General features: G+C 31.7%; 1 protein-coding gene and 2 long non-coding RNA genes across 3 annotated transcripts; 2 read left to right on the forward strand and 1 right to left on the reverse strand.

Annotated features, from left to right (window-relative positions):
- The first annotated feature begins 884 nt into the window (after window positions 1-884).
- Window positions 885-2,045, forward strand: LOC134246728 (C-X-C chemokine receptor type 2-like). The gene has a single exon (XM_062729084.1). The coding sequence runs from the start codon at window positions 1,044-1,046 to the stop codon at window positions 2,043-2,045; it is 1,002 nt and encodes a 333-aa protein (XP_062585068.1). The 5' UTR covers window positions 885-1,043.
- Window positions 2,046-11,959: 9,914 nt separating this feature from the next.
- On the forward strand, window positions 11,960-16,870 carry LOC134246739 (uncharacterized). Its single transcript, XR_009987702.1, has 3 exons — window positions 11,960-12,086; window positions 15,914-16,005; window positions 16,710-16,870. It is a non-coding gene; the product is annotated as an uncharacterized LOC134246739 (long non-coding RNA).
- Window positions 16,871-17,955: 1,085 nt separating this feature from the next.
- LOC134246740 (uncharacterized) lies at window positions 17,956-20,525 on the reverse strand. Its single transcript, XR_009987703.1, has 4 exons — window positions 20,453-20,525; window positions 19,633-19,734; window positions 18,882-18,966; window positions 17,956-18,151 (listed from the first exon to the last, which is right to left on the reverse strand). It is a non-coding gene; the product is annotated as an uncharacterized LOC134246740 (long non-coding RNA).
- Between the last annotated feature and the right edge of the window lie 6,767 nt (window positions 20,526-27,292).

Here is a 27,292-nt window from a genome sequence, read left to right on the forward strand (position 1 = left end):
ACAAAATATTGCATAGGTAAACTAGTTTATTATATACAACACAGCAAATAACATATCTACAAACAACAAGTATTAAACATTCAATTTGGAAAACTGGGGACATACAACTGTTCTGCATTTACAAATTAAATATGAGTTATCCCCCTTTGAAAAAAAAAACAAGTTGAAACATTTACTTAATTCCCATGGTTTTCAGTATACGTTGTTGGCTATTTATGCGTGGATGCTTGCCAAATTATACACTGTATATGAATAATGATCCATTTATTTGCAACTAATCTTTATTATACTGTCATTGTATTGTAGGCATGAGTACATTATTGTTCATTGTCGCAAAGGCCAGAAAGGGATAACAATTCACAAGTGAGTATTTAGATTTCAAGATTATTATGAATAAATCTGGTAAAATTGACCCAGGGCGCTTAAAAACAAAAATAAAAATATATTTTGTCTTTTTAGATTCACATTTCAAGGAATACTTTATTTCTTAAACGTAAAACCGTTCTAACAACTCCGAATGACATGGTGTATTCCGAATATAATTTATTTTTTAATACAATGATAATCTCTGTTTTAATTAAGATATTCTTAGATATATAATCAGAGAAAAATGTGGCAATTTGGGCTAGGAGCTTTTTAATATTAGGTCTTCGAAAAACTATTCATGTAATTTTAAGTTTGTTACAAACGGTTTCTTTATGTAAAAACCGGATGATTTGAAGAATGAAATACCGGTATGTGGAGATCATTTGCTTAAGTACATCGGGAAATATTTTGAGCACACTTGCTAAAATACTACTTGTATGAAATTAATTGCTAGATTTGCAGAATTCTTTTAATTTCTTAAAAAGGTATCTTTTATTTTATTTTTTTATTTTCAGAAATTCGTTCTTCCGTTTCAGGCAAAGACTTCATTCTGAAGCAAAAGAACATTAGAAATGTTGTTAAAGGCATCGATATTAGCAACTGGAATCCCGCAAAATCCGGAAATGTCATAACACAAACAGCCTTTAATATTTTATGAATATAATATATCTGATAAGATGGAGGAGAAATACATGTTTAATGTATGGAATTTAACATTAAATGTATCGGAAATAACCCATGACGAGATTGTTAGAATTAACCAAGATCCATACTCCAACGAATCAATCCAGCTTTTGAATTTCTTCACATGGGAGTTCTACGATTCACCCACACTCAAATGGTTGGCCGTGTCCATTCTAATCATTGGAGCTTTTGGACTTACTGGAAATTTCGTCGCATTTATGAAAATTGTGTGCAGTAAAAAGTATCGTACGCCAACATTTGCAGCCATCGGATGTTTAGCATTACCTGACTTTTTCATGATTATACATTGCTATATCATCAGCTTCACGAATCTTGAAACTCATTTGCATGATGAATTTACTTTTGATCAAAATTTAGTCTCTTTAAGTGATGTGTACGATTTTCTATTTTATACGACCTACTATTGCTCACTTGGTCACGTGATATTTTTATCCATTGTACGATATATATTGATATCTGACCCTCTAAGGAGTAAGCATTATCTTACAGTGTCATTTGTCACTCGATATTCCATTATAATTTGGTTTATTAGTTTCATTCTATCTATTTGCACTGTGATTCTACTTAAATTAGACCTGAATCTGACTAAGGGTCAATCCTATCTAATTCTGGCCACACTTCGGGCAATAGTAGGACTTATACCTATTTGCATTATAGTCATATTACATTATTTCAAGTTGAAAACACTGAGAAATTCGTCGGTTTGTAGTCGTGTCCAAAACAGAATGAATTTTATCATTGTATTAATTCTCTCCGTCTTTGCCTCCTATCAGATATGTGTGGTTTTCAAACCAATTTTATGGGTACTGGACATAAAATTTAAGATTGCAAAGTCAGTTTGTAATATATTTTTTACAGTATTGGAGCTGTTTGGATTTTTACATTTTTCCTGCAATCCTTACATCTATTTTTTCATTTCGGTTTTTGTTTCTAAATCCAAACATAACTTAAGTACGCAAAATTGTACCACATGAACAATTACCATAATTTATTCTATTGTTCTTACAAATGATGTATTTTCAAACAATGAATTATATGGACAATTTACCATAAAAAGCTTTCATAGAGTTGTACTGATTTTGAATATGACGGTAAGAGGCTTCTGTGTTTATTCCTTATCATTAGATCAGATTGTTTTGAATACTAGTAGTTGATTTAACTAAATCTACATTTTGTTTTCTCCAGTGCATACATTTAGAATGAAAATTGAAAAAATATCCATATCTTATGTCAGCTAACGTTTTAACAGAATCATTCAAAAAATATTTTTTTCAAGTGTTTGTCTAAGACGTTCAAAACATCTTAAACTTTTATCAAAACACTTCTGCGGCTTATTAATTTCCTTTGCGATCATAGAAAATTTAATTGCCATTTGGTAATGATTCTTTAACTACTCAACAAAATGTTGAATATTTCAAGACTATTCCACTCAACCTTTTGAAAAAAAATTGATCGTTCCCTAAAGAAAAATTACTATAGTAAACTACAGTAAATCAATGTTCCAACTTTTTACTATAGTAAATCAAATTCCAAAGTTAAAACCATAGTAAATCAAAGTTTCATAGTTTTTACTATGGTAAATTCTAGTTCCAAGGTTTTCATCATAGCTAATCAAAGTTCCAAAGTGTTTAATATAGTGGTTCAAAGTTGTAAAGTTTTCACTATAGTAAATTCAATTTCCATCGTTTTTACTATAGTAAAGCGTAGTTCCAAAGTTTTCATCATTATCGTAAATCAAAGATCAAAAGTTTTCACTATACACATGTAGTAAATCAAAGTTCTAATTTTTGCCATAGTAAATCAAAGTGATAAAGGTTTTTTTTCCCATTTTTTTAACAACTTATGTATGTGACTTTTTTGTTCAACTGTTTAAAGGGGTTGATATTGGGACTTGTTTTTTGTGCACATCTTTATTTAAATTCACAAAGTTGTTAATTCAAATGCAACATTTACATTTAAAAAATACATGTTAACTGATGTTGATGAATCAAATATTTTATTGTAAATGACATATATTTTATAGAATATATTCTTTTTCTCCATAAATAAAACTAACGTTTCATCTACCTAAAATTAAATAGATTTGAATAAATACTGCTTATTTATCTCATACGTTTTGGGGATACAGCCCATTAGATAAACTTATGCTTTATCCACAGGTAGATGCTTTATCAACAGCACTTCCGGTTTTGACACGATACCTCGCTTCAAGATTTTATTTTATTGAAACTTTTATTTGTGAAAATTATTGCCCTAATAAAATAAATGATAAATATTGTCAAAAACAAGAAAAAGACTCGTATATGAAGTGTCTTATTTTATCAAGGAACCTGTATTGGCGACCTGAAGACCCCCCCCCCTTTAAATCGTTTTTGGAGAAAGTAAAGCCTAGCGGTTAATTTGTTGTTTTAAGATTCCTTTAACTTCTTCAATAATGCTTTCTTGCATTATACTATGTATGCCTACCTTGTAGTGTAGTTGTAACTTACCATGGATCATCAATGAATCTTCAAGTAGGCCCCTAGCCTTGCCTTACAAGTTTTGTACTGCCATCGTCCAAAGAGTTCATTTTCACGATCCCATGGTCCTTACAACTTTCAGTCAGACGTTTGTTTGATGTAAAGCTCCAAATGTTTTCAAAGACGCAGATAGCAAAAATTCTAAATTTTGAACACGATCTACATTTCAACATCAACGGTCCAACGTCATCAAGTTATACGTCATCAATTTGAATTAGCAATCATTCATGAAGTTTCGCAGTGGAAGTCTCAAAGTTTGTTTAAACGGAAGTCGTTTGAGATAAATAGAAGATATATAATTGTGTGATTGTATCAAATCACACAATATAGAAATCCTCTATTTATCGGCGCAAGAGACAAACTTTAGATTAAAATTCATTTCTTGTACATAACCAAAGATTCTCTGAAGCCTTAAGATTTAATCATAAAATGTACAAAATGGGAATAAAAAAATAATTTCAAGGGTTTTATAGTATACTTAATCAAAGTTAAAAGTTTTACTATAGTTAATTAAAGTTCCAAAATTTTCATCATTGTAAATCAAAGTTCGTTCCAAAGTTTTTACCATTAGTAAATAAATTTTTCAAATCAAAATTCCAAAGAAAGTTTTCAAAACTACAGTAAATCAAAATTCCAACGTTTCTACTTAAGTAAATCAAACCTCCAAAGTTTTCAAAATAATACATCAAAGTAACAAAGTTTTCATTATAGTAAATCAAAGTTCCAAAGTTGCTACTATAGTTAATCAAAGAACCAAAATTTTCACCATAGTAAATCAAAGTTCCAAAGTTTTAAATATACAGTAGTAAATCAAAGTATAATCACGAGTAGACCTCATCAAAAGAAATAATTGTATAGTATACGAGGGATGTTCAATAAATAATGTCATCGGTGCTCGGAAAGAAACAAAAAACGCTTTTCTATGATTTAGTCTAAACGATTAAGCTAAAACATTCTCTTTTAATTAAAACACATGTCTGTAACATATTTATTCCATTTCTAATTGTTTTTAGAAAACATTTTTGAGTATGACTCTTCGTATACTGGAATATGACAGATCCTATGATTTCCTGTACTTGTTTTGTTTTTTCTGAAAGGTGGTTTTTTTCAGGTTTGGGAAATGAAACAAATCAAAGGTAGAAAGTGCTGGCCAATATTGTGGGTGTGACAAAATATTAACTTTCTTTTTAACCCAGAACTCCTTTACTCTTCATGGCCTGTGACTTTGGACATTAAGCTAAAACATAAACCTTTCACTTTTTTTGCAAAAAAATTCTTTCTAGACTCTTCCAGAAATTGAAATTACTCACCTAATAAGAATTTGAACAACAAAACCACTAATATTTCATATAAAATTGTTTTTGTGCTCTTTTCTTTAATTGTAAATTTTTTTAAAACAAAATGGATTCAAGTTTTATTATCTGTTTGAATTTCAGACAAACATTGATGAGTAAAGTTTTTAATTTTTAAAAATAATTGTTTTGATATTCCTACACGCTGTCGTTTTCACTCATTTTTCAGAATATAGGATGACCTTTGAGTATTAAACTTTTTTACTATTAAATGATTCTTTAGAACAGTGTAAACCACCCTAAAATTATGTCAATTAAATTTGCAATGTGTCTTAAAGTCAATCAAACATACTCGGCGATAATGTGTCGAACTTTCGCAAATATACATTGGTTGTTGTAAGTCGTTGTCGCCAAGGACGGTACCCATTTTGATGCCCATTATATCATTGTTCCTTGAAATCCACCTGCTCATGTGTGTATAAAACAGACATTCGTTGTTGTAAATTTCACACATTTCAGTTAATATATCTTTGGGATTCTAAATAAGTTTAACAGGAGCTTAAATGAAGCGTTTAATTTCATTCTAGTTCAGTTTACTGAGTCTTGACTATTCATTTTAAATGCAGTGTCCCGAGTAGCCATTGTTTTCCTTCTTCTCACAATGAAACAATGTGATGTAAAGTGGTCAAATAAACTGCTATCAACTCATTAAAGATTCATTAATTAAAGAAAGTCAAACTTAGTGTCATATGATTTCTATGTTGTATGTCAACCAGCTAATGACATTATTTTTTGAACGTACCTTCATCACCTGCATACGGGGTTTATATCTTTAATTAGTTGATTTTGTACGCAAGAGCATGCACTAGGAATGAACAGTTTCTAAGTTATTGACAAAAAATTGATGAAACAAGACTATCAACATTCTAGTTTTAAGTCACCATTTTATAATTTTAGAGTCGATACAATTTTAAGTCAAATGCTGACTGAAGTTTTTCATAATAACTATCGGGCCATTTTTGCACAATGAATTATCAACTGATTTGTCCGCAAACAGCCTTAGTGACTAATCAACAGGGGATGTTTGGTCCTACATGACACCTTATCCCACCTCTGAAGTGAAAGAGGTCTGTGTCTGCTCCTGTTAATTGGACTTCTGAGCTTTAAATATTGTTCTTTATCTCCATATAATTTCATCATAGTGATGAGTACTAATTTTAGACTCAAAAGTAAAGAAGTGACATACTGATGCATCGCTTAGCCTATTTAAGCCGTGTTGGGTAATGAAAAGTTAGGCAATGTCTATTGTGGTCAAGAATAATAAGTCTTCAATGAGTGGAGCAATAGGAGTTTTGAGCTAAGGTCAAGCTAGAGTATGACAGTTTGATGAGGATTTGATAAAGATAAATCAAGCTAATTAATTAATAGGATGGCGCTAATGTTTCAGATAATCATCTATTAGAGCTAAGGTTCGTTTATACCCTGTGTAATAAGTGTGACATTTTAAGAATTAGGAGAGTGCTTAACTATGATTTAGACAGTACATATGCTAGCATGCTAAATGTAACATCTTTCTTTTGTACTCTGTCTCCTCATTGTACTAGTATATATGTAAATAAATCAGTACATTGTTTACTGACTTTTTAGTGAACTGAGTATTACAAGTTACAAGGATTTATTAACCAAGGATATTTTAACTACAATTGGATATATATACAGTGGAATTAAATGCTCAGTCACCTCCGAGACATTAGATTGACTGTCGTTAACGCCCCCTACGTTCAGATTCAACAAAGAAACACGAATAAACTCTACCGGGTATTGATTGTTGATAAAACGTCACCGATATATAACTGAGTACCAAAGCATTGTCTTTTTATGCAGGAGTTCTAATTCGAATTCCGCTACATATAATTATAATACGAGGCGTTATCAAAAAAATTCGTGGACTAATGCTATAAAAATGTAAACTAAGTAATCATTATTTACAAAAATTATTTACAGGAACATAAAGAAGGATATGGAGATAACGAACAGTATTCAATCTCAAAGTCCATATAACAATACGAAATAAGAGCAGAGCGAACACGGACCCCCGAAACATCAGAGGTGGGATCAGGTGCCATGGAGGAGTGAGCATCCCCTGCCGACCGGTCACACCCGCCGCGTGCTCCTTGTCATGATCAGGAAATAACAGAAAAAACCCGTCGTCAATTCAGTGTATAAATAATGGACTAACAATAAGTATGAAAAACGTCAGTCAGCATTTGACTCAATGATAAATTGTATTTGCTGACAAGGTCATTGTATCGACCTTAGAACTTACAAAATGATGACTTTAAACGAGACTGCTGATATTCTTGTTTCATCAACTTGCCTGTCAATAATTTACCTCGTTTCAGAAATTGTTCATACGTAGAGCACGATCTTACGTATCGAATCAACTGAGATATATATATATGCAGGTGATGAAGGTATATTGCTGCATAAGTAAGGGAAGTTCGATAGAAAAGTTAAAGTCATCACGTTTATCATATTGTTTGGTTGTTAGATTACCATTAGCGTCTTTTTCAAGTAAAATATCCAAGTATGAAACAGATGTGTCAGACTCTGTGGTATCTTTTATCTCAAGCTCACCAGGATATATCGTATCGACGTAGGAATGGAAATTACCATTGTTAATTGACAATACATCGTCAATATATCTAAATGTCGAGTTGAAGGCCAGAGCAAGTGTTTTCTTCTTTTCACGCATAAGATTTTGCATAAATTCTGCTTCATATGAATATAAAAATAGGTCTGCTAATAACGAAGCGCAATTTGTACCCATGGGAATTCCAATAGATTGTTGGAATACCTGGTCTCCAAAAACCACATAGATATTGTCAATCAGAAACTCAAGCATATTCTTGATGTCAACTTCAGAGTATTTATGTGTGCAATCAGAATCTGTTTTAACAAAATAATTTTGCAAATGACCAATGACGAGGTAAGTAAATTTACGAGTTCCATTTTTATTGAAGAAGCAGCTGTCAATGATATCAAAAAGCCTGGATTTCAATTTGTCGTGGGGAATTGTTGTGTATAAAGTTGAAAAGTCGTAAGTTTTTAAGCTGTTGATTTTTGTAAAGTCTTGTGATTTCAAATTATCCAAGAGGTCTTTAGAATTTTTTAGAATCCACATCTGATTCAAACCACTTCTTGAATATATACTTGCACAGTACTCTTGAAGTTTTTCGTTCACTACTGTCAATATCTTAGTGAGGAGTAACAGAAGAGGCTTGGTTGAACATTTACTGGAACCTGCAATGTATCTTTGTTTGTAAGGATTCTTATGAAGTTTCGGAATCCAATATATATAAGGTAGTTCAAATTCATTTTTGGCTCTGTGGAATATTAAAAGTATTCAAAACTGACACGTGATTTTGAAGAATTTCTTCCTTAGAAAGGGAAGCATGAGTATAAGTAGGATTACCATTTGTAGAATTAAAAGTTCTTCTAGAATGAAATTTATATAATGAACCTTACAAACGAAGACAATGTTGTTACCTGCTTTGTCGGCAGGAACCAGTACGTACTGATCATGTAATCTATCTAATTCTTTTTTCACTTCTGGTTTATTGAACACAGAAGGATAGATGGTTTTCATTTTTCCCCTCAATCTCCTAATACGCGACTTCAACATAGATCTAATATATTTTATCCATTCTGATAAGGTGTCAACGTCTTTTTTTCATATCTGGCTCATCGTCTGGCGTAATTTTCAAAAGAATCCATAATATTTATGAAATTTCGACGCCAGTTGAAGGATCGGGGTTCCCTATATTTAGGACCTTTTAAAATAAGTTATCTAAGGTCCTCATTACTAACTATATTTACGTCACCTGTAATAAAGTGTCCAGCAGGACTATAGTTATAGGGCGAAGAAGAACATGAACACGAAGGAGGATTATGTTTCAGATAGTCGGTATCCAGGCCATGTAAAGTGTTTTTGTAATTGAAAAGTTTGGAAGCAATGGTAGATGTATATATGTAGGAAATACAAGGTATAGTCTTTAACTTGAAATATGGTGGAATTAATATAAATAACATTAATATAATCGATGAAGAAGTGTTGAAAACGTTGATAATTTGTCAAATTACGCTTTTATAAAATAAAAACACTATATGCTCACTCGGCGCTGTCGCATTTTGTTTCGTTTTTTCAATGTCCGCTCCAACTATCTCATACACTTACATGTACCTTGATGAGATTCCCTGGAACTGAGTGAAAACTAAAAGACAGATGATACAAACATAAATATGGATGCCTGGATTGGTTTATATAATTTTTGAACTATTTTGGTTGTAAATGATACAAAAAATTTCTAAAAGATCAAGGATGTTCAAAGTCCAACCTTTCTCAAACCATCCTTTTCTATACATGAATAAATATATATTTCTTAGTTTTTTAAAGGCTAAAAAATTAAGATTATTGACATGAACACATATTTCTTGCGCTGATCAGCGCGTCACAGAATATAGGAAATAGAATGCTAGTTCACTTCACACATTCAACCCTAAGAAAATGTATTTTGATAGTTTATCTGTTACATTGTATAAAAGTAAAAAGTTGATTTGTATATGTACTTCCCATGGTGTCAGTGTGCTGTGACTGTTTATGCACATCTCCGCTGGCCAAGTGTCCATTCGGTTTTCCTCATCTCTTGGGAAAAATTGGAAGATGAGGGAAACGAATCGCACACTTGGCTAGCGGAGATGGTTTATGCATAGATGCTTGCCAAATTATCAAATGATGGTCCATTTATTTTCAACAAATGTACATTAAACCGTCTTTTTATTGTAGAAATGGGTACATTATTTTACATTATAGCAAAAACCAAACGGAGTAAGTATCTAGATTTTTAGATTGTTATGAATAAATATTTTAATCTGACAAAGTTTACCTAGGGCGCTAAACAAAACAATGAAATCATATTTTTATCCCCAATGCAAGATTTTTCCCCCGCGAAATACACTCAGTTGAAATAAATGTAATTTGATTTAACGCCATCAAATGACAAGATACACCTCGAATATAAAAATAAAACGATGTTTTCTATTTCAATTAAAATAGTGGCTTCATGAACTTGGAGTTTCCCAATAATTTTTAGATTATCGGAATAATATTAGGATGATTCATAGTTTGTCCCAAACGGTTTCTTGTGAATAATTGCAAGCTTTTAAAGACAATATTTAATTTTACACTATTTAAGAATTGTGCCACTCATTCGCTTGTGAAATATTTGGAGCTTAAAATGACTCTTATCTGAACAAAATACGAATCTTTATTTTTACAGAAACACTCTAACAAATCTAATTAACATAAAACAAAAGAATAACAAATATAAAAAAATAATAAACTTAATTACATACTGTACATGGACTATAAAATAGGTTACAAAATAATGCAAAATAATACAACCTCATGATTCCTTTAAAAATTAGACCACATTGTTTGTAGTAAACTTGCTAGAAATACCAATTTCATGAAAGAAAATGTCAGATTTGCAATTTTTTTTTATTTCTTTCCTTTTTGAATAAATTTTTATTTGCTTTTCAGAAACGTGATCTGCGTGCAAAGAATTTATTTTGAAGCAAAAGAACATTAGAAATGTTGTAAATGTATCGATAATGGCAACAGGATTCCCATTAATATCGTAAAACAAACAGCATTTCAATATTTTATAATTATTGTACATCTGATGAGATGGAGGAGAAATATATAAATAATGTATGGAATTCAACATTAAATGTATCGGAAATAATCCATGACAAGATTGTTAGAAGTTACCAAGATTCATACTCAACGAATCAATCCAGCTTTTGAATTTCTTCACTTGGGAGTTCTACGATTCACCCACGCTCAAATGGTTAGCCGTGTCCACTTTAATCATTGGAGCGTTTGGACTGACTGGAAATTTTGTCGCATTTATGAAAATTGTGTGCAGTAAAAAGTATCGTACGCCAACATTTGCAGCCATCGGATGTTTAGCATTACCTGACTTCTACATGATTATACATTGCTACATTAGTAGCTTCACGAATCTTGAAATTTACTTTTGATCAGCAGTTGGTCTCATTAAAAGATGTGTACGATTTTCTATTTTATACGACTTAATATATACATTTGTGGTATCTCTCCATTATATAAACATACAGAGAGAAAATATCTTCAATTCTGTATGAAGTTTGTCAGAGGTCAGAGGTCAATACGTGACCTAATCACACGGCGCAATAATATCTACCGGTACATAAATTATAATGTGACCTGCTCTACTTGCTTTTCATGTATAAAAATGAATAAAATAAGCAAGTTAAATGATAATTATTTTATTTTAAATGTAAACAAGTATTTCATACAGTTTTTGGGCTATCGATTCAACCTGTGTACATAGAGAAAGCTAGGAACCTAGCGTTTGTTTACATTTTTCTTCACTTTTGTCAGCTGCACAGTCTCTAACGTTCATCCTTATTTTTTGGATAGACCTTTGGTTAAATTTTCATGATAAACGTTTATTTTATCTTTAAATTTTACTCACGATAAATGTGTAAATCTGTTGGAAAATATCTTTGCAATCATGCCATGAACCGCTGCCAAACATCTCGGCGTTTTTGTAGTTCAATGTAAAACTGTCGCCAGTGTCTCCGTGTTTATCAGTGTTTTACAATAAGTATGCCTTTATAGTCTGTCCCACCAAGTTACTGTAAGCACTTTTCGCATAAAATCTCAAAATATATAAATACCTTGGCTTTCAACCCAGTTCCGATCGATAGATCATTTTTTTTCCAACCTTCCGCCGTTTATCCGAACCCTCGAGGTCAACCAGTGTATACACACGGCGGCAAATTCAAAGTCTACGGAGATTTAACGTGGTAAACTCGTCCATTAGCGTCTAGATTACGGGGCCGGGAACCAGTTTTCGAAGGGAGTAGTCGTCCTTTGCAAAGTAAATTTCCAAAAAATCGTTAAAAATTCAAGGAATTAATTTAAATTGCTTTTATCGATAATATAACTTTTACTTTGAATTAAAATAAATTTTAACAGCATTTAACAAATTTAATTATAAACTACGAGAAAATAGTCCGAATCTAACGAAGTACAACTTGTGGATAATGGCTGTGGGCATGATGATGCAAGCTTGCCAGGCGCAGTGTTTAAAACGTAAGTTGTTTATATATTCTATGGTACTTTTTGCAGCTGTTGTTGTTTTCCTAACTTATATACACACAAGAAAGAAGTGTCTACAAATGCTAAGAATATAAATATATTTCAAAACGCGTGATATTGCTGACATTAGAACAACAGCTCTGTTGTTAGTGCTCATGGTAACCGTTCGTGTTCAGTAACGGTCTGAATGTAAGCCCATGTGTGGAATATGAAAAGGGGTGTTTCTATGATTATAAAAGAACACGAATATGGTTAAACAACTAGGTGAAATAATACCAAAAAGAATATAACAGCTAATTAACTTAGTAACTAAAGTTTTAAAATTTTATTCCTACTTTCATTTTCAATTTATAACATTCCATGTACATACTACATGCATTTGGCAAATAAATAATAAGCTAGAGATCTAAAGTGCATTTTTATTTTTTCATTTATGTGTAGTATCAACACCCTGGGGACATCAAAACAGTTTTCAATAGATGACACATTGGAATTATTTTTCAAAACTTTTTATAATATTAAAATGTGCATGTAATTTTTCATCAAGTCTTTGGATTGAGTTCTATAATGGTCATTTATGTACATGCATGCATATTGATGAACTAATTAGCAGAACTAGGCATAAAGTAGATGAATATGCACGTACTGTTTCAGAAAATAATGATTTGTCTTGACCTTGCAGTTTAAATGAGAAAGTAATTATATATGTAGTATTCATGAAAGGAAAACAGAAAAACTAAATAGAAGAACATGTCTGAATAGTTTGATCAGCACAAGAAGTTAAGATAGGCTGAATTATTTCATCTGAGTACAGACTTTAAAATAAAATTGATATACATGTAACATCAAAGCAATCGGCAATCCTCGGCTGACTCCGCTCCGCTCCATTCAAACCTCGGATGTGATTAGTGGAGGAATACGCATCAGATCCTTACATTTCTCCGCCGGAAACTGCCTTATCACTCATTTCATATTTCGCTCTGCATAACGTTCTTCGAAAATGTTTCTTAATTTGTGCAATTCTTTATCGTAAACAGGTTTTGATTACAATCTCATGTTAGTAGGCTTTGAACGCAAGAAAAAACTGTTGAGTATGCCACAAAATAACTTCGATTTCAAATGTATGACATTTAAAAGAAATTCAAATAAGATCACATGACTGAATCAGCAAGATGGTAGATCAGCGTTGACGTCCGAGGTTATGTGCGAGGCACGAGTCATCCGAGGAACTCCGAGTGACATCAAAGGGAATCTTCCATTACCCGGTAATACTAGCTGTCATGCACATATTCAGAGTTCAAATTCTCAGTCTGGTCATCTCGAAAAAAAAAAATTTGATTGCCCTGTCCCAACCAACTGGCTAAAATGACTCAAAACTTTTTTTGTATTCAGGAGAACACATTATTAATTTATAATTACTGGTAATTTTTCTGAGAATAATTTTCTCATCTACCTTTATACCAACCTAATCCTGAGGGGTGTTGCTAAAACGCGGAACGGAAAACGGAACGGAACGGAAAACGGAATATATTATTTTGGCTTAAAATACACAAAATTTATCATAAACGATATATCTTGTACATATTCACCCCCCCCCTATTAAATACAAGTTGATTTTGTCATGCTCAGTCTCTTTTTTACGAAAATCGCTAACATAGCAGTCACCTAGAATCGAATTTGAAAAGGGGGGATGAACGAACTTGAAAAGTATTTGACAAGCAAAAACACAAAAAAGAAATAATTGTTTGATTTGGGAGGGGGATAAGTTCCAACTCCAACATCTTTCAATACTATTTTTTTTTTACACTATCTTACTGCATTAATTACATTCACAAAAAGTGTGAGGATGTCAACTTGAACGAACATTTCCGTAGTAAAAAGGTTATGACTGGGTGGGGATCAAATATTTGATATCTAGATGAACCATGAAAACAGAAATAAAATGTAAAAAAAAAATTATTAAGATTACGTTTACGGCAAGCTCGAATAAACATCTCATATACACACTGGTTGTTAAAATTTTATTCAGAATAGAGTCGCTTTCTATATATTTAAATTCTGGATAGACAAATTTGGAAAACTTTCATGTGGTAGATATAATGCAGAATATTTGCATTCAATGAAGTTAAATTTTGTTTGTTTGTGGTACATGTGTGTGTGTATTAGGTGGGGGGGGGGATGTATATGAATGACCTCGTAAGAAATGAGTTTGTTTTCCCGCTCATCGGAAAGGTCTGAGAAGTTGTAATAGGTATGCCCCCCCCTTTTTGTATCCAAATTATACATAAGGTTTAATAAATCAATTTTTAATGTGATTGCGGGCCCCTAAACAGACCCCGAAACTGCCGCTCCCCCTTTCATGATTCGCGAATTCGACACTGCGTGCATAATCTGAATATCATAACTAGTTATTTTTGTCTTTACATACATTGACATTGGAAACAAATTGAAAAGGGGGGGGGGGGTCAGTAAAAATTTTCCAACATACAACAAATTTGACAAGCCGAAAAAGGGGGATATGTCCTTTGCCCGAGCACAAAAATCCTATTTCGTGTGTGTGTGGGGGGGGGGGTCGAATTTTTTTCAGTACCATTCTTTCCATGGAGAGTGTGTATGACTCATAAATATATAATAGTTTACAATAAATTTTTATCAGAAATGATTTTTACAGCAAGAATATTGCTCTTTTATCTGATTTATATCGAATCTATGTTATTTGTTTGACAAAAATTTTCCGTTTTCCGTTCCGTTCCGCTTTCCGTTCCGCGTTTTAGCAACACCCAATCCTGAGTTGGGAGAGGGCAGGCCTCGATCAACAGCATTGTTTTTTTCTATAAAGTCCTATACTGCTCAAATGTGAACTTAATTTGAAAATTTCTGTTTCCTTAATTCCAAGATTTTCATTTAAAGTACTTGTTTTTAAAAACCGTAGAGCATAATTAAAATATTTTTGTTTGATGTACCCTGACACACATTTTTCAAGGTGGGTAGGTACGTATCTTTTTTGGCTTAATAATATTGATCAAATTGATATCAAAGTGTCATTAAAAAATTCCAGACTTGACAGAAATTTATTAATATTTTCAATACACACTGGATATCTAGACAGATGAAATATATATTGTTAAAAAATTATTAATCTAAAAGCATCCAATAGAAATCACATACCACAATTTTAAAAGGAAACAGTATCTATTTCTAATAAATAAAACAATTTTTTTTTAAATCAAAAATTCAAAGTGCTGAAAAAATGATTGGGTTGGGGTATTTTTGATGGGTCAGTCTGAGTACATCAAAGAAATTTGTTTATATTGTTGCCCTTATTTTCTAGTACTGTATTTGGTTGACTTGAACTTTGACCTACTTTACAAAGATACCCCAGAAACTTTAAATTAACTAAAGACTTTTTTAAATATTGAGTGATGTAATTAACATTAATTTTATACATGTTTATGAGCTCATAAAACTGTTCTTTTAAACTATATGATATTCAGTAAACCACAAAAACTGATATCTTAATATTATGAAAATACATTGGGATGGAATCTCACAAAGTGGATTGTGCAATGTGACAATTGCTTTGAAACATGTAACACATGTAAAATGATAAATAATTATTTATGATGATTTCAACTTAATTATTCAGTTGAGGGTTGCATTCTGTATATGCTAGTAGCATAAAAATAGCTGACCACTCTTAGATTTTATAGATACATCTTTAAAGAAGCTAAAAGCAGGTGACATATGTGTTCCTTGGAACACTTTAGTTTGTAATGATATTGATGTCCTGTACTCTTTTATAACACTTTCTCTTCTTTCAGCAATGTTAAGCTTGATTTAGCCACTGCATTATAAGGAGAGAAGCAGACCAGAAACCCTGACTGAAGTAAAGATGATTTGCATAACAAAGGCAGTAAGTTTACTATATATAATATTCAAAGGTCTTCAAAATATCCCGTCTCTTTTAAATACATGTATTGAGAATGATTTGTTGAAGCTCAGCACCTGTCAGATGTGAATACATGTTACATTTTTCCCTCATCATTCGTAATCTTCTTCCAAAGAACCACTGGCCAGAAAAGTTGAAACTTATGCAGAAGCATCCTGGGGTAGTGTAGATTCTAAATTATTTAAATTATGACCCTTGGGGTGGGGTGGGACCACAATAGGGAACCCAACTTTTACATTGAAATATACAAGAAAAATCTATAAAAATCTTCTTCTTTGACATTACCAGTACTAGGCAAGCAAAACTGAAACTTTTGCAAAATCATTGTGGGATAGTGTAGATTTTAAATTGTTCAAATTATGACCCCAGGGGTTAGGTTGGGTCACAAAAGGTATAACAAGGGGGAAATCTGGTAAAGAACTGCATCATCAAAGCTATTCAGGTAATTATAAGTGATGTGGCTCATGAGCCTCTTGTTATATAAGTTGATATTTTACAGAAAATTTGAGAAAATATTAACTGCAAATCTGTGTCTAAGCACCTGTAATACTGCACTATCTCACCATTTGAAAGAATAAACAAACATTGATAAAAAAAAAATGTAATTATAACTGAAGCATAGAATATTTGATTATACTTTTATTGCTTACAAAATTATGTTTTTATAGGATGAATAAATCACAAGAGTCCAAAGTTTTGATGACCATGCAGAGTCGAGATATTGAAACAAAGACATGCCTGCACTGTTCACTCAATTTCTCAGAATAACGTGTCAAATTGAAATCCATCTTATGTTGGACTAAACAATCAGGACATTTTTCTGGATCACAGGTTGTGTTTACATTGTATATCATATGAATGAGAAAGATTTTGCTCTTCCTATGTATACTTCAGATTGAAACCTGAAAATGAGAATTGACCAAGTATATGTATTTTTGATAAGTAAACAATTCATATTAATATGATGAGCACAATCTGAATTTTTATTGGATCTTTATTAGGGATGTCAAAATTGTCAATAATTGATATTCGAATATTCGATAGGAGTATTCGAATATATTCGAATATTCGATAAAATAAATACATTTTGCATTATAAAGTATATATTTTAACTCTCCTGTCAGCCAGTATATGTGGAAAGTCATTATTTTGGAATTAATTTTACGTAGAGTATTGTAAATGCAAACTCATAAAATTTTTAAAATTGTACAGAGTATATGAAGAGTGTACATCTAAAATGTAATGATTTTTTTTGCAAATTCAAAAGCTTCTTTAGTATTTTCCAAATTAAATGATCGTCCTACCAAAGTCTACACTACTTACTCCAATTTATACCAATTTAAACAATTATCTACTGAAGAACAATTAAAATCAATTAATTTTTGTGAAGTAATTTCCCGATATTTATTTTTAATGATATATACATAAACAAAGGATCCATGTGTTTTTTTTTTGTAAAACTGTGTCCTTACAACATTATAAACTGATTGTAAGTACTTGGTACATGTACCGTTATACCACTGATTAAATGATCAAAGACTAATTTATTCCAATAATTACACTCTTCACACTTTTACAGTAATCCTAGGACTGTCTTTTAATTTTTTTTTAAATCAAATCATATTCATGTCAACTGTACAAACTTCATTCAATTTCAAATAAAACTTGTCAGATTTTTCTCTTTTCTACTAAAAAAAACCGAATATTCAAATCTCAAATTTGTATTCGAATATCAACTCATCGAATGAATATTCGAATATTCGAATATTCGTTGACATCCCTAATCTTTATATTTCACTTTGCACAAATTTAAAAGTATTTTTTATGCACTGAAATCTTTATGACGATTTAAAATGTTTTATCATTAATTTTTTTTCAGGCACAAAGTATTGACAAAATCAAAGATTACCTGGTAGTCTGCAAATGGAGTGATCATTGGATGAGGCAGACAACACCATTTTCCTCGGAAATTTTAGAATAGAGGCAATCTCCATCTTCATAGATGACTGATGTCGACATTTTCTCACTTCTGTTTCATGTCTTTTCTACAGCATGGACTCCAGCATCAGTGGGCACTTGACAATTATTCTTCTTATTTTGTTCTAATATCCTTAAATATAGGACAAACAATTCATTTATCTTTTAAAATATTGTTAAATTTTACTAAATAAAATGATGAAAACAGTGCAAACAAACTGGTTTATCCTATAATCTAAAGCTGTTTTATGGTTCAAGCATTTATAATTTTACAAGACTTATTAAAAATCTGTTAAGGTACTTGGATTCTCAGCCAAGAAGGATAACTCTTTAATTTATAATTTAATTCAGAATCTCAAAATGAATCTTGAAAAATTAAATCTCTTCATGCAACAGTTTTTATTTTATCATGATAATGTTTATAACTTCTCAATGTCCTTTAAGGTTGTTTGAAGTTCTCAGAAAGGTCTTGTAGAAAGTCGAAATGTTAACCTTATATAGTAAAACTCTGTTAAAGAAAAGTCAATGGGACCTATGAAAATACTTTGCTATAACCATAATTTGTTTTATCCGTTTAAGGAATTCATTAATTTACATAGCTGGGGATCCAAGGTTACCTCGCTATATCTGTGAATTCGCAATATCTGTGTTCATATCTAGACAAATTTTTGATATAAAATCTCTTACTTAAATATGAATTTTACTCTTAATTCACACAAATAAACAGAAATAATGATTTGACATTTGAGGGCGAGACAGCACCATGACAATGGGCCGAGACAGAGATATCTCAGCCCCGAGGGAGAGACAGCTGTACTCAGGCCCCAAAAAATTATAGTCTTGTTTCCTGTTACCCAACCTACCTTAATTTTTCGCACCTGACCCTACAGTTTTTTAGGTTTGGAAAAAATCTGGAATTTCTGTAATTTCATGTTCCATGTTCTAAAACTGAAAAAAAAAATAATGTATATTCAAGTGGTATTTTACGAAAGACGAATAGGGCCACATAAAAAAATATTTTTATATCGTAATTACGAGATCTTTTCTCGTAATAACGAGATAATTAATTCGTAATAACAAGATCTTTTCTTGTTATAACGAGATCTTTTCTCGTAAAATTTTACGAGATAAAAATATTTTTTTATGTGGCCCTATTCGTCTTTCGTAGTATTTTATGATACTACCGAGTATATGTTTTAAATATGGACTTTCATAACATACTACTTGAGTCATGCATCAAAAGAAAAATTTAATTTGTAATGAAAATATTGGTTTCTGACATGTTTAATTTGGTTTTGTATTAGTTCATATCAAAAATAAAAAGAAATTAAAAAATAAAATAATTTTCCTGCCTACCTACCCAATTTTTTTTCAGGCTGGTAGCAGGAAACAAGATAATTATTTTTTTGGCCTTACAAGGCACTGTCTCACCTAGTCCAAAACATCTGTATCAGAGCTGATATACTACTAGGTATATGATATAGGCATATATGCATGTTTGCGTACTAGGGAACTGTCTATGAATAAACTTACTTTGAAAATTTACAAATACAAAAGGAAAAAAAATTGCTGGGACTCAAAAATCAAACTCAAGAAACCTGCATTATTTCATACCTTCAATATATATGTATCTGCAGGTACTTATGGCTTAATATGTATAATGTACATGTTTGTGCTTTTCTATCTTGTAGTTGCACCAGGCAGCTATTCAGATTCCTGCAATGAAAATTTTTGTTCTGAAAACTCATAAAAATTAAAAGGCTTTCTGTTAAATTGTTTTATTGAAATAGAGAAAGGAAAAAAATTATAATATATTTTAAAAAATCATAATCCTTCACACTTGCGTTATGTATTTTAATTTTATGTGTATAGGAATATTTTAAATTTTGGTATAATTCTGTTATATTTAAGGTAAACAAAAATGTATATCCTGGGTCTGAATTTACCTAACACCGATACATTACAGGAAGGTTTGGAAGGGCAAGGTCAAAATTCATTGGTGACGTAGTTTAATTGATGCAGACAACAAACGTTGTTTTGCACCGAGATTAAAAATAAAATATCAACGAAGGATTTATGTGTTCAAAGAGTTGGAAGTATAACAAAGTCAAGAAATACTGTGGCATGTGCATGTGAGGACATCACTTGTTCACATACTGTGACATAGAAACGATAATATGACTTATTTTGACCGTGTGTTACAGTTTTTTAACAAACGTAAAGGAGTTGGATTTATAAGGAAAGCTAAGGTGAAACGTTAAGGTAAGGCAGCAATTATAATTTTTAAAAATCTTAATCCTAGTGATATTACTTTGATTGATCTCTAATGTTACGTGTTGGCTATAAATTATAAAACTAATTTTACTTGAGCTAAATTTGCAGTAGCCTAGCCTCGATTATTCTATCGAAATGTTATGTATGAATTGAGTCATACCTCTTTGCCTTTATGCAGTGACTAACCCTTTTATGAATCTTTGGTCCCTTGGGTCTCAGTCTGGGTGTGAAAGTTTGTTGAAGAAGTAATATTTCTTGTAGTATAAATATATACTTGGAGGTCTCGGGCGTTATAGGTTTTTCGGACGTCGATAACCATAGAGCACTCCCGAACGTGTGTGACGTCATTTCCTTACTGACGACGACGTACGGAAAATTACGAACAATGGATGATCCCCTTCCGAAGTGGTGGCCATTTTGACAATGTTAAATCTCCGTAGACTTTGAATTTGCCGCCGTGTGTATACACTGGTTGACCTCGAGGGTTCGGATAAACGGCGGAAAGTTGGAAAAAAAATGATCTATCGATCGGAACTGGGTTGAAAGCCAAGGTATTTATATATTTTGAGATTTTATGCGAAAAGTGCTTACAGTAACTTGGTGGGACAGACTATAGTTACTGAAACCGTGGAATGTTTTTGATCAAATTGCAAATTAACTGGCTCGGACAAGTGACTCAGTCCATCGGATCCATCCATCCCTTTCCAGCGACCGAAATTCCTCCAACTTTTTATCATCAAACTTCGGACGTGTTTCTTCTGTCTTTTCAGCATCGATTATCATTTTTCACGAATAAAATATTCCCCGACAACAATCTGTTTACTATTACTGATCACAAGTAGCCTTTCACAAAATATTCCCTTCGAAATAGATTCCTTTGCTTAATGAATCTGAAGCGTAACCGCCATGCAAGCCGATTTACACCTTGCGTCATTTTTCAAAATCTACGACGGACGGTTAGTGCAATAATTTAAATTCGAAAATATTCAATTGTCTGTCTCAAATGTATATATAAGTAATAAATAACAAGTTTATAAACTTCAATGGGAATTGAAGTGGGTCGGTACGTGATCAAATCTTCTGAGAAGGCCTTCGGCCTTCACAGGATTTGATCACGTGACCGACCCACTTCAATTCCCATTGAAGTTTATAAACTTGTTATTTATTTCTTAACTATTGCTCACTTGGTCACGTGATCTTTTTATCCATAGTGCGATATATATTGATATCTGACCATCTAAGGAGTAAGCATTATCTTACAGTGTCATTTGTCACTCGATATTCCATTATAATTTGGTTTATTAGTTTCGTTCTAGCTATTTGCACTGTGATTCTACTTAAATTAGACCTGAATCTGACTAAGGATCAATCATATCTAATTCTGGCTACACTTGGGCACTAGTAGGACTTATACCTATTTGCGTTATAGTCATATATTACATTATTTGAAATTGAAATCACTCAGAAATTCGTCAGTGAGTAGTCGTCTTCAAAAAAGAATGAATGTTATCATCGTTTTCATTCTCTCAGTCTTTGCCTCCTATCAGATATGTGTGCTTTTCAAAGCAATTTTATGGGCGCTGGACATAAAATTGAAGATCGCAAAGTCAATTTATAATATATTTTTCACAGTATTGGAGCTTTTTGGATTTTTACATTTTTCCTGCAATCCTTACATATATTTTTTCATTTCGTTTTTTGTTTCTAAATCCAAACATAATTATCGTACGTGACATCGAACCAGTATTGATACTAAATATTATTTGTTCTAATGTTTCAAAGGTCAAGCAATATATTATATGAATTATTTACCATAATAGGCATTTTAAAGCTATCAAAAAGTTGTGATTATGTTGAGGCTGACGTTAAGTGACTTTTGTATTTATTCTTTGATCCGGTTGTTTCAACGAATTTTTAAATTAATGAATTATTAAGTCTAATGAATCATTAAATTTTTAATGACACATTTGTTAATGAAAGCTAAAAAACGTGTTGTACAAACCCTTTATTAGAGTCTTATTAGTTAATGAATCATTAATCATTTAAAGAATTCATTACAGAAGAATGAACATTTATTAAGGAGATCATTAAATACGATTTTTTTTTTTGACTAGCTGATTTTACTAAATCTAGATAGATTTTTTTCAGTGCTTATATGTAGGATTAAAAAGAAAATGAAAAATGCACCATCCATGTCTTATACAAGCCGGCCTTTCAACAGAATAATTAAAAAAGCCTTTTTTCAGTGTTCATTTAAGCCGTTCAATAGATTTACAATAAAATATCTAATTTATCCTGGTTGGCTAACTTTTTTATGATAAGGTCACTTCAGGACATGAGATATTGCCGTTTTAAATATTTTAGGTTTTAATAAATGTTATAATGGTGAATGGGTCTTTTAGAAGAAAAAATAGAGAGATGATTGTTTAATATAATTATTTCGAGTCGTTTCTTTTTATTTAGAATTAGAGATTTAAGGGACTATAGTTGTAAAGGACTTAAAGCATCTCATTTTTCTTAAGAAAAAGGGGGCAATTTGATTTTTCAAAACAATGAAAATTCTTTCTCTCTCATACGTTTTACTGTACTAAAAAATGTTAGTTTTTATCTGTTTAAAGTTAGCTCATTCATTGAAATTTTCAACACCATATCAGTTATGTACAGTAAATACATATATAAAGGGTGTTAAGAAAGTTCATTCCACATTTTTCTTTTATTTTCGAAAAGAAATACGATGAGAAGATATATACAATTTCTGATATTTCATGTTTACAGACTTTATTCTTATAACTGATAAGGTTTCAACTGTCTTCTGTTGAATCAATAAGGGGAGGGAAGGTATTAAAACAGATTATGTCTGTTCAGATAAAATTAGGGATGACGTATATTTGTGACATATATTAAGCACACAGGTCAAAACGTACTTTCAAATACTGTGCAAAAATAATCAAATCGGTAGAAAATTTCAACATGACAAACCTATTGTTTTAAAAAGTGATCTTTCGCTGTTACATCTTGTCTGACGCAAGATATGCTATGATGAAAGAAAAGTAATTTTTTCCTTGATTTTCACTTAAATTGACCAGCATTTCTATCATTAAGAGTGCTTTAAAGATATCACATATATTTTCATATGGGAAAAAAACCCCATGACTTCTTGCTAGAAATGAACTGCTACAAATCTAAAGGATACTCTTCTGATATTTTCAGACTTGTTAATTCTTGTTTTTAGTTAAGCACTACCTTGAAATTTTTGAAAATATTTCATCATGGAACGAACTTTCTTAACACCCCTTACATGTTAAGGGAATAGCATAGGCATCGAAACCGGGCGAAGGCCGGACAAGGGGAGGGGGCTGACCCCCCCCCCCCGACTTATTTTGGAAAAAATATACATCGTATTGGCACTGAAAATGCGGCTTACCCTTCTTTTGAATTGGGTTTATTACTCCCCTCTCCCGTTTTATTTGTTACCGACGCTTATATAATGGAAAGGTAAAGAGTTCGGCTGAGAGATCCTTTTCCCGTCTTCTGCTCTTCTCGACGGGAGTATAAGTTTTTCGATAGATAAATAAAAATCAATGCTTTGTGGCAACGCACTTTGAAAAAATTACGCACTTTTAAAATTTTTTTCAAACTGCGTTAAAATTAGGACAAAATCAACGCACTTTGAAAAAAAATTTCAAAGTGCGTTAAGAGTGTACATTAACATTTTTTACCATGTGGACATTTAACGCACTTTGAAAATAATATGTATGAAACAAATACTCTAGACTTAGATTTTAGTAACTGAGAGAAGCAATGCGTAATACATGTAAATTAAAACTTTTTTCATGTATTGATTTACCCTCATTGAGAACAAGGAGAAGTATATAGAAGGTCTCTCAGCCCAACTCTTTTTTTCTTATACTTAGCTTTCGGTAGGAATTAGAAAGTGGACCCCCCGAGTTAAGCTTCAACCAACTTTTAATGTCTATATTATGCAAATCTTTGCAAATTATTGGTGTAACTACCCCCCCCCCCCCATTGGTACTGATGCCTATACTACACCCAAATATATGTATTTGCATAACTTGTGTGACGTTGAAAACTTTCAATAAATTATAGTTTACATAAAATGCATGCAAACTGGAAAAAAATAAGCACAGTAAAAAATTTAAGAGAGAAAAAAATTTCAAAGTATGGAAAAATCAATATCACTCACTTTCACACCCTGAAGTGACCTTGACACCGAAAAATTATCCAACAGGTTCAATCATTTATCATACCTGAGATTTTCAATAATATTGACAAAGCCATACACATTTTTTTTCAAAGTGCGTTAACATGGTCGATATCAACACACTTTGAAAAGAAATTTTATTTTTTCAAAGTGCGTTGATTTTGTCCTAAATTTAACGAACTTTGAAAAATTTTTTCAAAGTGCGTAACTTTTCAAAGTGCGTTGTAACAATGCTTTCCCTAACTAAAATTTAGTTCAGAATTTTTTTTTTACATATTTTCTTTTTCAAAGTGCTTTAGGTGTCTCCATGGTAAAATATATTGATGTAAACTTTTAACGCACTTTGAAAAAATTTTTCAAAGTGCGTTGAGTTGGTCCCAAATTTAACGCACTTTGAAAAAAAATCTTCAAAGTGCGTTAATTTTGTCCCAATTTTAACGCACTTTGAAATTTTTTTCAAAGTGCGTAATTTTTTCAAAGTGCGTTGCCACAGGGCATGGACACAGTTTCAACTGAATTTTATTAACCAATTTTAATGTTAACAGTTCCTACCTATAGCCCCATCTAATGATTAGCAAAAATTTTAACATCATTTGTTGATTAACATACGAGATACAGAACTTAAAGTTCTTCATAATGTAAACAAGGCTCGTGCCTTGTTTTTGTTTACAAAATAGAAAATATCATATTTATAACAAAATGAATTCAGAAAATCAATGAAAACTGTCGAATAGTATTTAAAATTAACTTTTTTGTTGAAATTATCTACTTTGAACAAACATATATTAGTATATTAACCTATGTAAACAAAAACATGACACGGACCTTTTTTACATAACAAAGATTTGGAGCTCTAAATCTGTCTTATATCGCAACAACTGACGTTCAAATTTTTGATTATCATTAGAAAAACCCTATTTAAATATTTGTAAAAATGGAAAAATAAATTTTGAAATTTTAGCTGAAACTGTGTCCATGCCCCTTTAACTTGATTGACTCATTAGCCATGTTGTGTATTTAATGATGTTGTCTTGTGGTTGGAATCCTCTAGGAATGTCTTCTAAGTAAGATTTTCCTTTTTTGGTCATTTTTACTTTCATATTGACATAAAACCCTTATAAAGTCTTCATGTTAATACTGCTTCTTTAATTTTTACAAAATGACTGTATATGTATGAAATATGCTTAAAACGAACATCTATTGGGCTTTAAAAATCCATTTGAACATCACTAATGGAAAGCAGACGATGAGCAGACCTCGAAACATCAAAAATGAGATAAGGTACCATGGTGGAATATGCGTCCCCTTACAACCGAGCCCACCCTCACGCTCCATGACATTACCAGACAATCGAAAATCGAAAGAAATTCGTCGACAATTCAGTTTGAAAATATCGACATAACAAGCAATATGATTATATCTAATAACAATTAAAGTCATTATTTTGAATACAGAATTTCGTGAAATGTTGACGATAAATAATTTTTTGTTAAATGATTGCTTCTTTTCAAAAAATTGTTCGTTAGTTGTAAAAGCTTTTTGGTTTTTGAATAAACACCATTTGCAGCTGATAATTGCAAATTAAAATCAAAGTACTGAAAGTACTGAAAAGCGGTTAGCATGCTTTCATCGAATATGTACAGTGTACATTAACAAAAAATGCATTGAATGATAATATTAAAGTAGGCATGCATATCTTTTTCCAGTGTCATCAGCGAAGAAGCAGACACACTGAATTTTGTAGTATTTAACTAAATGGTATAACCAATAACATCCCAGACTGATATCACAAATGTTTGTTTCAAAATATCAACCTGAGATTTTCAGTTTGAAAGACAGGAAGTTCAATTTCAAAAATTTCTCCCTAATTGTCTCCATTGGTGGCATCCAAAAGTGCTCAGAACGAAAAAAAAATTATGTTGATGTTGCAAATTTAATTGGCTTTCATGCTCTATTGATTCTGAAATTAGGTAACTGTAAAGGCTGCTATAGCAAACAACTCAAAAATAAAATAAAATGATAATTCAAATTCTTTAGATTAATTGATTTGGAACTGTACATAGATCTTTAGCTGGCTAGTCTGAGAAAAACGGATGGAAGAGCAGAGAATTAATTAATTTCAGTGAGCTTCAGTTTCGTAGGCTCACTGCGGGTCAGCAGGTGTGACCTGTCACTGGGGATGCTTACTTCTCCTAGGCACCGGAACTTTCAAGGATACGTTTTTCTTTTGAGACCGATCACTGTTCATTCTGTATTTTGATACAGATACTGAGTACATCTGTTTATTAATATTTATGAACTAACAGGAAGAAAGACAAGTAAACAAGATAATATAAGAAATATTATTGACTTTTCATACAATTAAATGTTCGAATAAGTAAATGGTATATGACAATTATTTAAAAAAGAGTCTTGCACGAGATGTATAAACGAACATATACTGAATATTTGGCAAATATTTTTCATGAAAATTCTTTTTACTCTTATTCGGAAATGCTGCAGATCCATTCAATTTTATAAGGCTTCAGTAGTTTTTGAAATGAGTCTTTTTATTCGGACTTGGGGTACCCTTTCAAAGAAAAAGGATGTAAACAACGATATTATTTACCACAACATTAAATCTTTCAACACGTGTGTGTGAATCTTTGCTTGAGAGTGTGTAAAGGGGGGGGGGGGTAGAGGGACATAACCCTGGAACCCCCCCTTTCAAAAAATGCTGGATCCGCCCCTGAGAAGTGAAGTAAATCAGATGTAGATACTTTAAGAAAACGTAAACAC

This window comes from Saccostrea cucullata, unplaced genomic scaffold (assembly GCF_032062105.1).
Source record: "Saccostrea cucullata isolate Sc308-1 unplaced genomic scaffold, CSIRO_AGI_Scuc_v1 ctg159, whole genome shotgun sequence".
Lineage (NCBI taxonomy): Eukaryota > Metazoa > Mollusca > Bivalvia > Ostreida > Ostreidae > Saccostrea > Saccostrea cuccullata.

Excerpts from the sequence above, each read along its gene's own strand:
- LOC134246728 (XM_062729084.1), top strand. The coding sequence starts at position 1,044 with ATGGAGGAGAAATACATGTTTAATGTATGGAATTTAACATTAAATGTA.